The sequence below is a fragment of the Bactrocera tryoni genome, unplaced genomic scaffold, assembly GCF_016617805.1.
Source record: "Bactrocera tryoni isolate S06 unplaced genomic scaffold, CSIRO_BtryS06_freeze2 scaffold_7, whole genome shotgun sequence".
Classification (NCBI taxonomy): Eukaryota; Metazoa; Arthropoda; class Insecta; order Diptera; family Tephritidae; genus Bactrocera; species Bactrocera tryoni.
This window is the reverse complement of record NW_024396366.1, coordinates 14,591,580-14,604,126: the sequence shown is the minus strand read 5'-3', so window position 1 is coordinate 14,604,126 and position 12,547 is coordinate 14,591,580. Positions and strand designations below refer to the sequence as shown.

Below are 12,547 nucleotides of genomic sequence, written 5' to 3'. Positions count from 1 at the left end.
AAATTCCGTGATTCATCAATCGTATTCGGTGATTGGCATATGGCATACGATAGGAAACGGATCGTAATTTGTTTTTAATTCACCATAGTTTTTAAAACCCACAATGCTTTGGATTTTAGGTCACAATAGTTGCGGAACTGTCAAAACTGCTGCAAATTTTCAATAAATTAACAAGACTTAATTGAATATCTAAATGGATCCGACTTGAATTTTTTTATTTGAGCTCTAGTGAAAGTGGTGGGGATGAAAATATAGTCCGGATAGCTGAAAAAAAAACAAATTAAGAAACCTCATTAACAAAATTTTCTTTGTAGACGTAGCGCTGAACGAAGCATTGGAATTTTAAAAAAGGCGGTAGAGAATTTATGGATATGGCAAGAGAGGAAGGTGTCATACCACAAAAATGACAAGATTTGCCAACATTTATGAGTCATTACATAAGATCTGCATAAAATTTAAAATAAGTTATAATCCTCAAAATTGCGATTCTGATCACACACAAGAAATAGACACCGTGGTAGCGAACCGCCTAATCGCAATCGGTAAAAAAGGAGACAAAATAAGGTACTTTGCATTAAATTTGAAAATGTATATGACTTTAACCTTGTAAATAACTTTTTTTTAATGTAAACTAAAATACAAAAATTTGGTTAATATAAACAATTTTTTTTTTGGTTTCTTGTTTTTAAAATATAAAATTTTAAATAACTGCTCACATTTTTATAAGTTTGCATGTTACGATTGGCATTTTTCATCAGAAGTGCACTTCGGGTAGAAAATCATTCGGCTGCCTGTTGAGATTGCAGCTTCTCGACGTCGTAATTTCCTGGCGTTTGTTGACGTGCGGTTTGAGCTGCACAGAAGCGAGATCTTAGCTACAACATCTAAAACACTGGAGACATGTTTTCCGTCTATCACATGATTGCTCTGATTGGTGGCTTTTCAATCCGGAGCCAGTCAGATAGCTTGGTGAATTACTACTACAGATAACCATTATTCATTCGGCTGCCTGTTGAGATTGCAGCTTCCCGACGTCGTACTTTCCTGGCGTTTGTTGACGTGCGGTTTAAGCTGCACAGAAACGAGATCTTAGCTACAACATCTAAAACACTGGAGACATGTTTCCCGTCTATCACATGATTGCTCTGATTGGTGGCTTTTCAATCCGGAGCCAGTCAGATAGCTTGGTGAATTTTCATATACTCATATATTGAATCTAGTACTACAGATAACCATTATTCATGTTTCATCATGGTTTCATCCACTTCTTTCCACATCCTTGAACGCAAACCTCTGCGAATGGTAGGCACCTTGAGGCGGTGCAGGGGCTTAGGCGCAAGGCATACTCGGCATACCCCAACCAGTGTAGGTGGTGCTGATGGGCACTGCCCAGGCAGGATGTCGGGTGCCGCATGCGTGCGCCAACCAAGAGCTACCACCTACTAATCCAGGGTGTTATGCGACTCTCGTGCTCATTGGATGATTTGCACCCAGGAGGTAAATTCGGCTGTATTCTAACGGAGCCTCCCCAACACCGGGCCGAATTGGGGAGTAACGGTGGCCTTACCGCGTCAAGGGGCTCTGGCGTGGCGGACCCCCTAGTTCCCCATTAAAACAATAGAAGCGACAGCTCACCTTGTTGAGCCAAGGATCGACGGACAAGATGAACACAAATAAACACACAAATACAACAACCACACCAAAAATCCGACAACGAAGCAACATCAAAGGACAACGGCCACAGAGAATGAAAAGGAGATCGGCGCAGCGGAAGGCAAAGGGGGGTCAAAGAGCTAAGCGGAAGTTTAGCTTCCTTAACGCTCTCTCGCTAGAGGAGCGGGCGCTGTTTGAGGAGCATGGGAGGATGATGATGACATGCCCTCATGCAGCGGCGCTCGCCTGGCGAAAGTGCCTATTGCCACTGAGGCAGCTACGAGCGCCGCCACGACTCCCGCCAGGAGGCGTAGCAGGTCGGACTCGGGTGAGTCACATCGGGCAGAGCCCGACGGTGCTCGTGGAAAGAGGAGGAGGCGCAGAAGAGGTGGGCAGTAAAGCAATTAAAAGAGGTAATGGGACATTTACGACCAGCGCAAAGGACAGAGCCACAGAGCTTCTGCGTGCGCGCTTCCCGGAGACTGTATTCGAACACAGGCCATCCCGCGAGGATTGGAGAATCGCCAAACAGCTATTTACAGCGGACTCGATCAGGTGGGCAATGTCCTCGTTTGAGAGATTCAAGTCTCCGGGAGTGGATGGCATGGGGTGGTGTAGGGAGATTGAATTGAACATCAAACCCTCCAAGACCACCGTAGTCCCGTTTAGAAGACGCAGGTCCCTGCCCGGTCTCAGCACTGCAGGTTCTGCTTGAACTTACTCCGCTTCATTTGGTTATCGGTCAGGTAGCCAAGCACACACTTCTGCAAATAACGGCAGAGGGGTGTGGCAAAGGCAAGGTAATCTCGTCCAAGAGGATGGAAAAGATAAGTGGCAATATACCATTAGCCCTCCTCCCGAAGGACAGCACTAACAAAACAGCTAACTTCAAGAAAAAATTTAAGGTCACCCTCGGCAGGAAGGACGAGTGGAACGACTCGAATCTCGAGATGATGTTGAAGAATAACACGATGAGGTGGTACACCGATGGCTCGAAATTGTAAAAGGGAATCGGTGCAGGGATCGTGGGCCCACGCACAAAGCTCTCCACACCCATGAGAGAGTTCTCGAGCATCTTCCAGGCAGAAGTTTTTTCGATAAGTCGGTGTATAGAAATAAACCTCCATCGCACAGCAGTCTGTAGAGGCAGGATTAAAGCCCTTGAATACATGTTCCCGGATAGGGATCGCATCGCCTCACTAGCACCCGGTAATCTGTTGGACTTTATCAATGCGCTGGGGCTAAGTGACATTATGTGATTTAGGAGAGGACACAATAGACCAATCTAATCTTCATCATGGGGGCTGAATTTACCGACTGTTGTGTCAAATATGAAGGAATCTTTGAGTCACCCTGGAGAGTGGGCGCAAATCAGTGATATGTTAAAGAACTTCGTGGCTAAACGTTCATCCATCGGGGTGCATGCAAAGACTCGGCGACATAGTCTCTCCCACCACGAATTCCACACCGAATTTGAGCTCCTTTATATGGCCACTGTAGTAAATGCCACAAGGACCTACTCACCTCAGTCGTTGTCCCGTCAATCGCCCTTCTTGGACGGCGGTGATGTCAGCCTTCAGTCTAAAGAGGATATCAACCAGCTGACCGGACATTCCAGGTGCATGCCCTTAATTCGATTGCCATGGTCAAAAAGGGGGTTCTCTTCCGAAGCTGTTGTGTCATTGTTTGGCGTTTGTTACATGGCGGGTCCCAAACCCAGGGGAGAACATGGTTCGCCTTAAAATGGATGTTCTTTGGCTACCCAGAGGATACGTGGTCTAAGACCGAAAGTCGTAAGCTGCTTGACCCATATGTAAAAGGATCGTTTCTGACCACTAGCAAGTGAATGGCAATTAGAGAACTTTCCTCACTTGTGTGAACTTCTACACAAGACTCCATCCTTGATAACTCATATAACTGACATATTCAGTAACAAATGCATTTTTTACATCTAAAAGATTGTAAACAGATTCGGTAACCAAGGCCGTGTTCAATGCTGTCACCCTGTAACTAACTTGATACTCTGTTGCTGATGTTCAGCTGGGCACGATTCCGATTACTTTGGCGGAGGGGTAAAAAAACCGAATTTCCGTATAAATGGGGTATGTGCGGATAGGGGAGCTTCTCCAGAGAAGAAATATCCAAAAATAATAAAAAAATAACTTTTATTTTTTAAACTATTCACGATTAAAAGTTAAAAAATTTGCACTAATAACACATGGTATTTCATGTTTCATGTATGTTTTACTAAATTTTTTCACGTTTTTCACTCTGTATATTAAATACTATACACCTAAACATTGAAATAAGTTCACATTTCACTTTTATTTTGCTATATTTTACCTAAATTTATTAATTTAAAAATCACTTAACACACTCATCGTTGAAAAGGTTAGATTGTTTACAATTATGAGGAAAACGAGCCTTGCCACATCATAAACAGTAAACATGTAGGATTTTTAACAATTTTTCTTTGTTTGTTTTTCGCGTGATTCTTTTTTCTATATTAACTATGTAAAAAAATAATTTCTACATATGTATGTATATGTGTAATATGTGACTGAAGTACTTTCGCGTAGTACTCCTTTCTGCCTTAGAGGCCTTCGGCCGCGCTTTAAAAGATAACCCTGGTCGAGCGAATACCCGGGGTGACTGAAGTACTTTCGCATAGTACTCCTTTCTGCGTTAAAATAAAAAAAATATATGGGGTTTCGTTATAAAGTGGTTATATTTTTTGGTTATCTTGCACTGATATTGAAACAAAATTTGAGTTTTCATTATAAACTAGTTAAATTTTGGTTATTATATCTGTCAGCGCTTTCCATTTATTTTTGATAAAACGTTGTTTTGTATATTATGTGACAATATATATAGTATTATATAATATTACTTATTTCTTTATTAAATTAAATAAAGAACATATCCACATGAATGGATAGAGGAATTTTTGGGAAAAATGGCATTTCAGCGAATTTCCTTATTATCACATGGCAGCGCTCCAGTTCGTCGTAATTTTTTGGTGTTCACTACGAGTGTAAAATGTAATTTTTAAAATAAAGATTTCCTCGGTAAAAGAGCTGTTAAAAGTGTAAATGTGGATTTATTTAAGTTTATAGTTTAATTTAATTAATTCAAAGTGAAACATGTGAGTAAAGTGTGTTTAATGTGGTAAAATAGCTTGTTGAAATGTTCGAATTTTGGGAATTTTTGAACTTTAAGGTCGAATATCTCGTAAACTAAGCGTTTGCGGTACCTATAACCCTATACATTTTTTAATCAGGAGGACTTCTTCTTTCCAACGGTATCTTCAAATCGCGGCGCCAAAGAAATCGGAATTGTGCCTTCAGCTGATACTCTGCTAATTATTTCAAACAGAACATGTTGCTAAGAAATATGGAAATTTTAAAAAATATAAAAACTGCTTACTTATGTTGGAAAATGAAAGTGAGAATTTTATGAAAAAATACGAACAGAAGTATTGAGTTATACCCTGATGACATCTCTTATTACATTAATAGAATATATCAAATATAAAATTAATATTTAATAAAAAATTCACTTACAATTCCTCTTTCATCTTAGCGCGCATTCCAAATAGTTATGCTGCGTTTGTGTGTGACTTTTGCACTGTCGCATCAAAGTAAGCACTGCCGCAGTAATTTCACAACGAACGAACCTCAATATTTGACATATTACTAAGCACCACCAGCAGCCATCACTCTATCACTCAATTCCCACGACAGCCGGTTCTACGCACCGGAATTGACTCGGATTTCATCCGACCAAGGACTGTTCTTTCGGCGATCTAACCCCGTTTGGATCGGTAAGTGTTAATGTGTGTTTGTCGTCACTGGAGCAATACCTTGCAGCAGGGTTGCTCCGTATCCTCCTGACTCGCGCTGGCATTGAGTCCAACCCGGGCCCGGAGGAATTTATTGCGTATGCGCAAAACGGCTCCATCCAAACTCCACCTCGGTCAGGTGTAACACATGCAATGAATGGAGCCATCTTAAGACCTGCTCAGGCCTTAAGACTCATAGGGAGTGGACCACGCGTTACGTGGCCCCATGTTGTCTGCGCAATACTGAGACCCAAGCCTCTACGGCTGTGCAATCCGCACATAGTTCGCGCGCCGCGCCGCCACTCAATCCGAGTGGCCAACAGAGGACTCTACGGTCCGCAGGAGCTCAACCAGGCAACATAGCTCCCTCTCTGACTTACCTGCCTGTCAAACGATCGTAGGGGGATGGAGCTGGAGGAACAGACTGACGATTCGACATTCTGCACAATGAATGACGAAGCCCCCACCAGAGTTATGGGCACCTGTAATAGCTCGCCTGATATTACCATTGCTAGCGGTGGTCTGATAAACAGCATAACCTGGCGATCTATGCTAACTCTCGCATCAGATCATCTGCCCATAATTATTTCGATCGAGAAGCCTCCTGATTTTGTTTCTGTGGACAACCGCACCTACTTTAACTTTAACAAAGCTAATTGGGTCGGCTTCACAGAATTTACTGAGAGCACCTTCAACGCTCTACCTATTCCTATGGACGTATGCGTTGGCGAACGTCAATTCCGGAAGGTGATCGCAGCAGCTACCGCTCGCTTCATCCCGGCTGGAAGAATAGCGGAAATCCGCCCCAATTTCCCAGCAGAAGCAGCCGTTTTAGCTAATGAGCGCGACACCTTACGCTATGCCGATCCCGGGGATCCCCGAATATGGGATCTCAATTTGGAGATTCGGCGTATGGTAAACCAACATAAGCGGACGAAATGGATAGAGCACCTGAAGTCCTGTAACCTCTCCACCGGAGTGAGTAAGCTTTGGGCTACTGTGAAAGCTCTGTCTAACCCGAAGAGACATGACGACCGAGTTGAAGTTCAATTCAATGGTCATGCCTCTTCGGACCCGAAGAAGTGCGCGAGCTATTTTAGCCGGCAGTTCACACTGCACCCTTCGGTAGACAAAGCTAAACGATGTGTTTACCGACGGCTGCGCAAAATGCCAAACGACGGCGCGCCACTTACTTTCACCGATGAGGTGGTTCAGGGTGTCATCAACAAAGCAAAATCATCCAAATCCATTGGCCCTGATGGAATCAACATGCTAATGCTAAATCATCTAAGCTCGACGGGAGTAAGATATCTCACCAAGGTCCTCAATCTGTCGCTGACCACTCTTCAAATACCTGGAAAGTCGGAAGAGTGGTCCCACTACTGAAACATGGGAAACCCGCCAACAAAGGGGAATCTTATCGACCGATAACTCTCCTCTCCCCAGTAGTGAAGACACTTGAGGCCTTGCTACTCCCGACCTTCACTCACCACCTGAGCCTAGCCAGCCACCAGCATGGATTCCGAAAAGGGCACAGCACCACCACAGCACTTAGCGTCATAAACGTCCAGATAGTTCGTGGCCTCAACCAGAAACCATCCTGCGAAAGAACTATCCTCGTAGCGTTGGACCTGTCAAAAGCTTTTGACACGGTCAATCACACAATTCTACTGCAGGACATCGAAACAACTACGCTCCCTCCAGGGCTAAAGGGGTGGACCATGAACTATCTGAGCGGTCGCCAGTCATCCGTACTATTTCGAGGTAAAACATCTAAACTGAGAAGAATTAAACAGGGGGTTCCGCAGGGTGGTGTCCTCTCCCCACTACTGTTTAACTTCTACATCTCAAAACTCCCACAACCACCAGAAGGAGTTTCCATAACCTCGTACGCTGATGACTGCACGATATTGGCGTCGGGCAATGGAATCGATGGCATGTGTTCGAAGGTAAACAGCTACCTCTCCGACCTGTCTCGTTTCCTCACTGCACGAAATCTCACACTTTCCCCCACCAAATCCACAGCGACCATATTCACAAACTGGACGAAGGAGTATAGACTTGAGCTTAACATTGCAGTCGACGGCGTCAAAATTCCGACTGTCAACAATCCTAAGATTTTAGGTGTAACATTCGACAGTCTATGCTCCTTCTCTCCTCATACGACCGCGATTATCGCCAAAGTACAGAGCCGCAACAAAATCCTCAAGTCGCTATCCGGCAGCACATGGGGAAAAGACAAAGAAACGTTGTTGGCAACATACAAGGCAATCGGCCGGCCGGTCCTCAATTACGCAGCCCCCATATGGTCGCCTGGATGCAGTGGTACGCAGATGAGGAAACTACAGTTTCCCGTTGAACACCTCCACAGTGAGACGCTTATGCTCCCAGTTAAGGAGAGAAGGCAGTTCCTGCTGGGATGCTTTCGCAGAAATCACCCCTGCAGTCATCTGCTTGGAGCGGAACCGCCTCCTAGGAGCATCAAAAGGTCATTCCTGGATTACGTCGACGACGTCGTACAGTACGCCGACCGGACTTCGGACGCAACTAACTTTCGACAGGTACTGACCGCCATCCACAGCGGAGCCATCAACACCTTCACCGACTCCCTTCCCGTGAATGGCGTTCTTGGAGTCAAACCACCACCCATCGCAGACGAAGAGCTCCAGCTGCCGCGAGAAACGCGTGTTACCCTTGCGCAACTTCGTTCTGGATACTGTAGCAGGTTAAACTCCTACTTATCCAGAATAGACCCTGATATACCTAATGTATGTCCTGCATGCAACGAGTCTCCGCATGACACTGACCACCTCTTTGCATGCCCTACAAACCCTACCCATCTAACACCCTCCACCCTTTGGTCCGACCCCGTCGAAACAGCACGTTTCTTGGGCCTACCGTTAGATGACATCGACGACAACACAAATAACATTTACCATCCCAACGGGGATTAAATTTCCGTTAAAACAACAACAACAACAACAACAACAACATCACTCTATCACTTCCGTGCTTTACTAATTTAATAGTATTTTTGGAGTTGTATACTTCTTGATATCCTCTATACTTTAACTTTGCATTACATCCTAAAATGTTACATTTACATCCATCAGAGAGTAAAAAATTCCGCCAAAACACAAGATGCATTTTTTTAGCGAAGTCAATGTGTTTTCTACGGTTTATTATGTTTTCGAGTGGTTTTCGACGAGGCTTGTGAGATTTAAACATAGCATTAATGATACTTTTCGCTCAGTTTCGAGAATATCTTTTTTTTTTACTGAATTAATGAAGCTGTGTAGTGATTTCTTGGGCAGTTACGAATGGATCTGCTGTGACCAATTGCTTGATTTTAAGCTGACTGTCATCCGCGAGAATTGAAGGTCGTCCAGATTTTTTCTACACTGCCTTAATTTTTAAAACGAGCAATAACTGATTAGATAGTCACAAAATGATGCAAGTTAGTGTAATTTTGGCCAAACACTGGGGAGTCCTGTTAATTCGCATATAACTCAATATTTATATACTTCTCCAAATTCATTAATAGTAACCCCTAAACAATATTGGATTAACAATTAGCGCAGAGGTATGAGATACTCTTGAGAAAAATGCATGTTTGTCTTGTAGGGGTTAATTACGTACTACTCCATCTACTGGGAAACTTGTCCATATAGAATATAGTTTCTTACGACCAAGAATAAATTAATCTTTAGTGTCCGCATTCTTTTAAGCATACTATGCACAAAAAAACGATACACAAAGTATTCAGGTATATTTGAGGATACATTTTTTGGCCTTTCTATAATTCAATTACTTTTTATTTTAATAAAAGATGAGATACCAATAGTTATAACATAATATTATGTATAAAGATTTATATAACATATTTCTCTATATATTTTATCGTCTTCATTGCATTCAATAACGAAATATGACAAAACGTGCTTATAAAAAAATAATATATTATATGTTTGATTATCACTTATTCAGGAATAATTGATAATATTGTATTAATGCATACAGGGAACGAACTCGCAAATTATTAAAGGTAGAAAATATTCCTGAAGTTTTGAAGAATGCTGCCGAGTTGATAGTCATTAGCCGAATTGAAACCAGGGTCCGTTCCTGATATGGTTCCCGGCACGATTACGATTCTTTCAGCGCCGCGATTTGATGGTTTCGGAATTCTTTCTTTTTGTACTTAATTAGTTTTTTGCATCACTTTATGTCCTAAGTTTAACGCACGGCACTCACAAATTATTGCATATTACTCTAAAATAATCACAGTAACAAATTATATATATTCTTTAATTATTAAAAAAAACATATAATGTATAAAATTATTAGCTAGAAGTGTTTAAACATTTTTTTGAAAATAAAAAAGAAACTGTTGTCATTGTATAAGGCATAGTCCATTTAATTTGTTCTATTTCGATTTTATATTCATTGATTGACTTTTTTGGATCTAAACACTTAGGACAAAATTTATCGCTTGAACTGTGGTCAACACATTCTAAATGGCAAGCGTGTTGACATAAAAAATAAATAGAAGGTAGACTTAGCTTACATTTACAAATAGCGCACACACTGTTTCTAAATTCAATTGGACACAATCTAAAACTAGATAAGGAAGCAATAAAAGTGCGCAGAGAATTAACCATAACTTTAACACCGATACATGATTTTGTTTTGTAGTCTGATTGCCTTTTGCAAAATAGTTGCTTTAGGTGAATTACATTAAAAATTTTTGCAACCGATATTGCTTGAACTAGTGCCAGTATATTTTGCTTATTTTCATCAAGCATATTTGTTATTATACGGTCTAAATGAACTTTTGCGATTTGCGAACTACATTTCATTATATCTATTGCCTGCAAACTAATATTTTTACTCATAATACTTATTTTCTTTACATTGGCATTATCTAAATCATTATACTTAATGCAATATCTAAAATACATTTGTAACATTTTAAAATTTTCACACAAGTAAACAACTCCTGGCCAGAACGAATAATTTACAAAGTGTATTAAAATTTGTTCCGAATATGCTCCAGAATTTTTGTTTAAAAAATTTAATATAGGTGAAATATTTTTTCTTTCACAGTACCATTCAAGCAAATGTAATTCTAGGAGAACGTCAAATACAACCAATTTATTATGGACAGATATTAAGTATTCCAAATATTCAATACAATTTGCTTGTGTATTAATTAAAGGTGATATATAACGTATAGGATTTTTTGACACCTTAAGCAAAGCAAAAATATTTTTCCAATGTTTCGAAATTATCATAGGCTGGTTTGTTATCGCATAATACAATTCATCCTCATAGGATTCCGACAATGTACAAATTGTTGTACCGCTAAAACAGTTTTTAGAAAATTCACTTTCATAGGAGACGACATCTGTACTAGAGTTAAAACACAAGTTATTTCTTATATTACAACTTTTCATAAGTTCCATTTGAGTATTTGAAGTATTATTAACATTTACAAAATAATTTATGTAATACGATAAGTGATAACTGTATTCTGCATTTAAAAGTCTCTTTATGATGAAGTAGGGATCTATTATGCCTATCGTTTCCTTATATTTCGACGTAGCAGTTATCGAGTCACCTTTAGACAGTAGGTAATCTCCAGAAGTCAACAAAATACAACCAACAAAAGCTTTTTTTTTCTCACAAAGGCTTAAAGCAAGATCAAAAAAATTATTATTCATTAACGTTAATATTTTGTTAAGAAGACTTCGTTCCTTAGTAATGTAAATCGCATTACGCATCAAAATGTAACAGGATATGTCATTGGATACCAATATATCTTTGTTTAAGTTTGGAATTTCCTTTTGAAAAACAATAGCCTTGTTATATGTATCTATTATTATTATATAACTACGGCTACTGTCTTCAGATTCAATTAATATGACAATATTATTATTTAGACAAGTAATATATTTTTTTTTCCCACCAATGGCGTAACAAGGACCTCTTCCATCTATGGTAAAACAATAAAGGGCATCCTCTCTGCCGACCAAGAAAAATGAATTTTCTGAATTATATAGAATTGAACTAGAACTTATAGTCGAAATATATTCCAAATTTTGTTCGGCACTAATATTATTATCCAATATATTATACAAACCAACTCTTTCTTCCGAACATACAAATAAATATAGGGAATCTTTCCTATATTGAAATTCTATACCGATGATGCTGCATTTACCAGTTGAAATACAAAAAAAATTAGATGACATATCCTTACTCATAACCGAACGATGAATTAATAAATTTCCATTATCCAATCCAATAGAAATGCATAAATAATCTTTTAATAAGCATGTGCGGATTGTTGTTACACGTCCATACTGATTTAGAACTGCTGAAGCCACACATGGAGCGCCTTCACGCTTACTAAGCTTTGCTAGGTTTAACACTTCCACACGAATTTTTTTAGATGATTGTTCCTCAGCTACTAAAACCAAGAGTTCGTTATTAGTTGTGAGAGCGCAGAATCGAAGCTCAGAGCATTGGTAACGAAAACTAATGGTCCAAGAGTTTCTGAAGTAAACATGAATGAAACCCAACACCTCACAGAAAATATAGACATTTCCATTCGCGCAATGTGCAACTATTTCTGATTGTACGTTAACTTTACAACAACTGGATAATAACACAAGGTCGAAAAACTCACAGCTCTTCCACTCATGAACAATCATAATTTATGGAATTGAAAAACAAATAAGTTTCGGAGCAGATTTTCAAAAGTTATTCAAGAATTAATAATATTATTATTATTTAGTAATGGTCGATAACCATCGATTTTTCTTTAACGGGGCATCTCGACAGGCAAAATTTATTGTATACTAACTGTATTACTTCATATTGCTTATGGAAAGCAATATATGGAATACTAATTCGTATGGAGGCATATCGACAGGCAAAAATGTTTTGCATACTAACTGTCGAATCTATTGCTATTGCCATTACCAACTCTGTAATAGTGCCCATACACGAGCACACAAGTGCGTTCGATCGGTATGAATTCGTTTGCCCATA

At 40.1% G+C, this 12,547-nt stretch overlaps 1 protein-coding gene across 1 annotated transcript; it reads right to left on the bottom strand.

The window, feature by feature from the left end:
- Window positions 1–9,679: 9,679 nt before the first annotated feature.
- Window positions 9,680–12,287, bottom strand: LOC120781475 (vacuolar protein sorting-associated protein 11 homolog). The gene has a single exon (XM_040113696.1). It carries the CDS (start codon window positions 12,205–12,207, stop codon window positions 9,835–9,837), a length of 2,373 nt encoding a protein of 790 aa, XP_039969630.1. The 5' UTR covers window positions 12,208–12,287; the 3' UTR covers window positions 9,680–9,834.
- Between the last annotated feature and the right edge of the window lie 260 nt (window positions 12,288–12,547).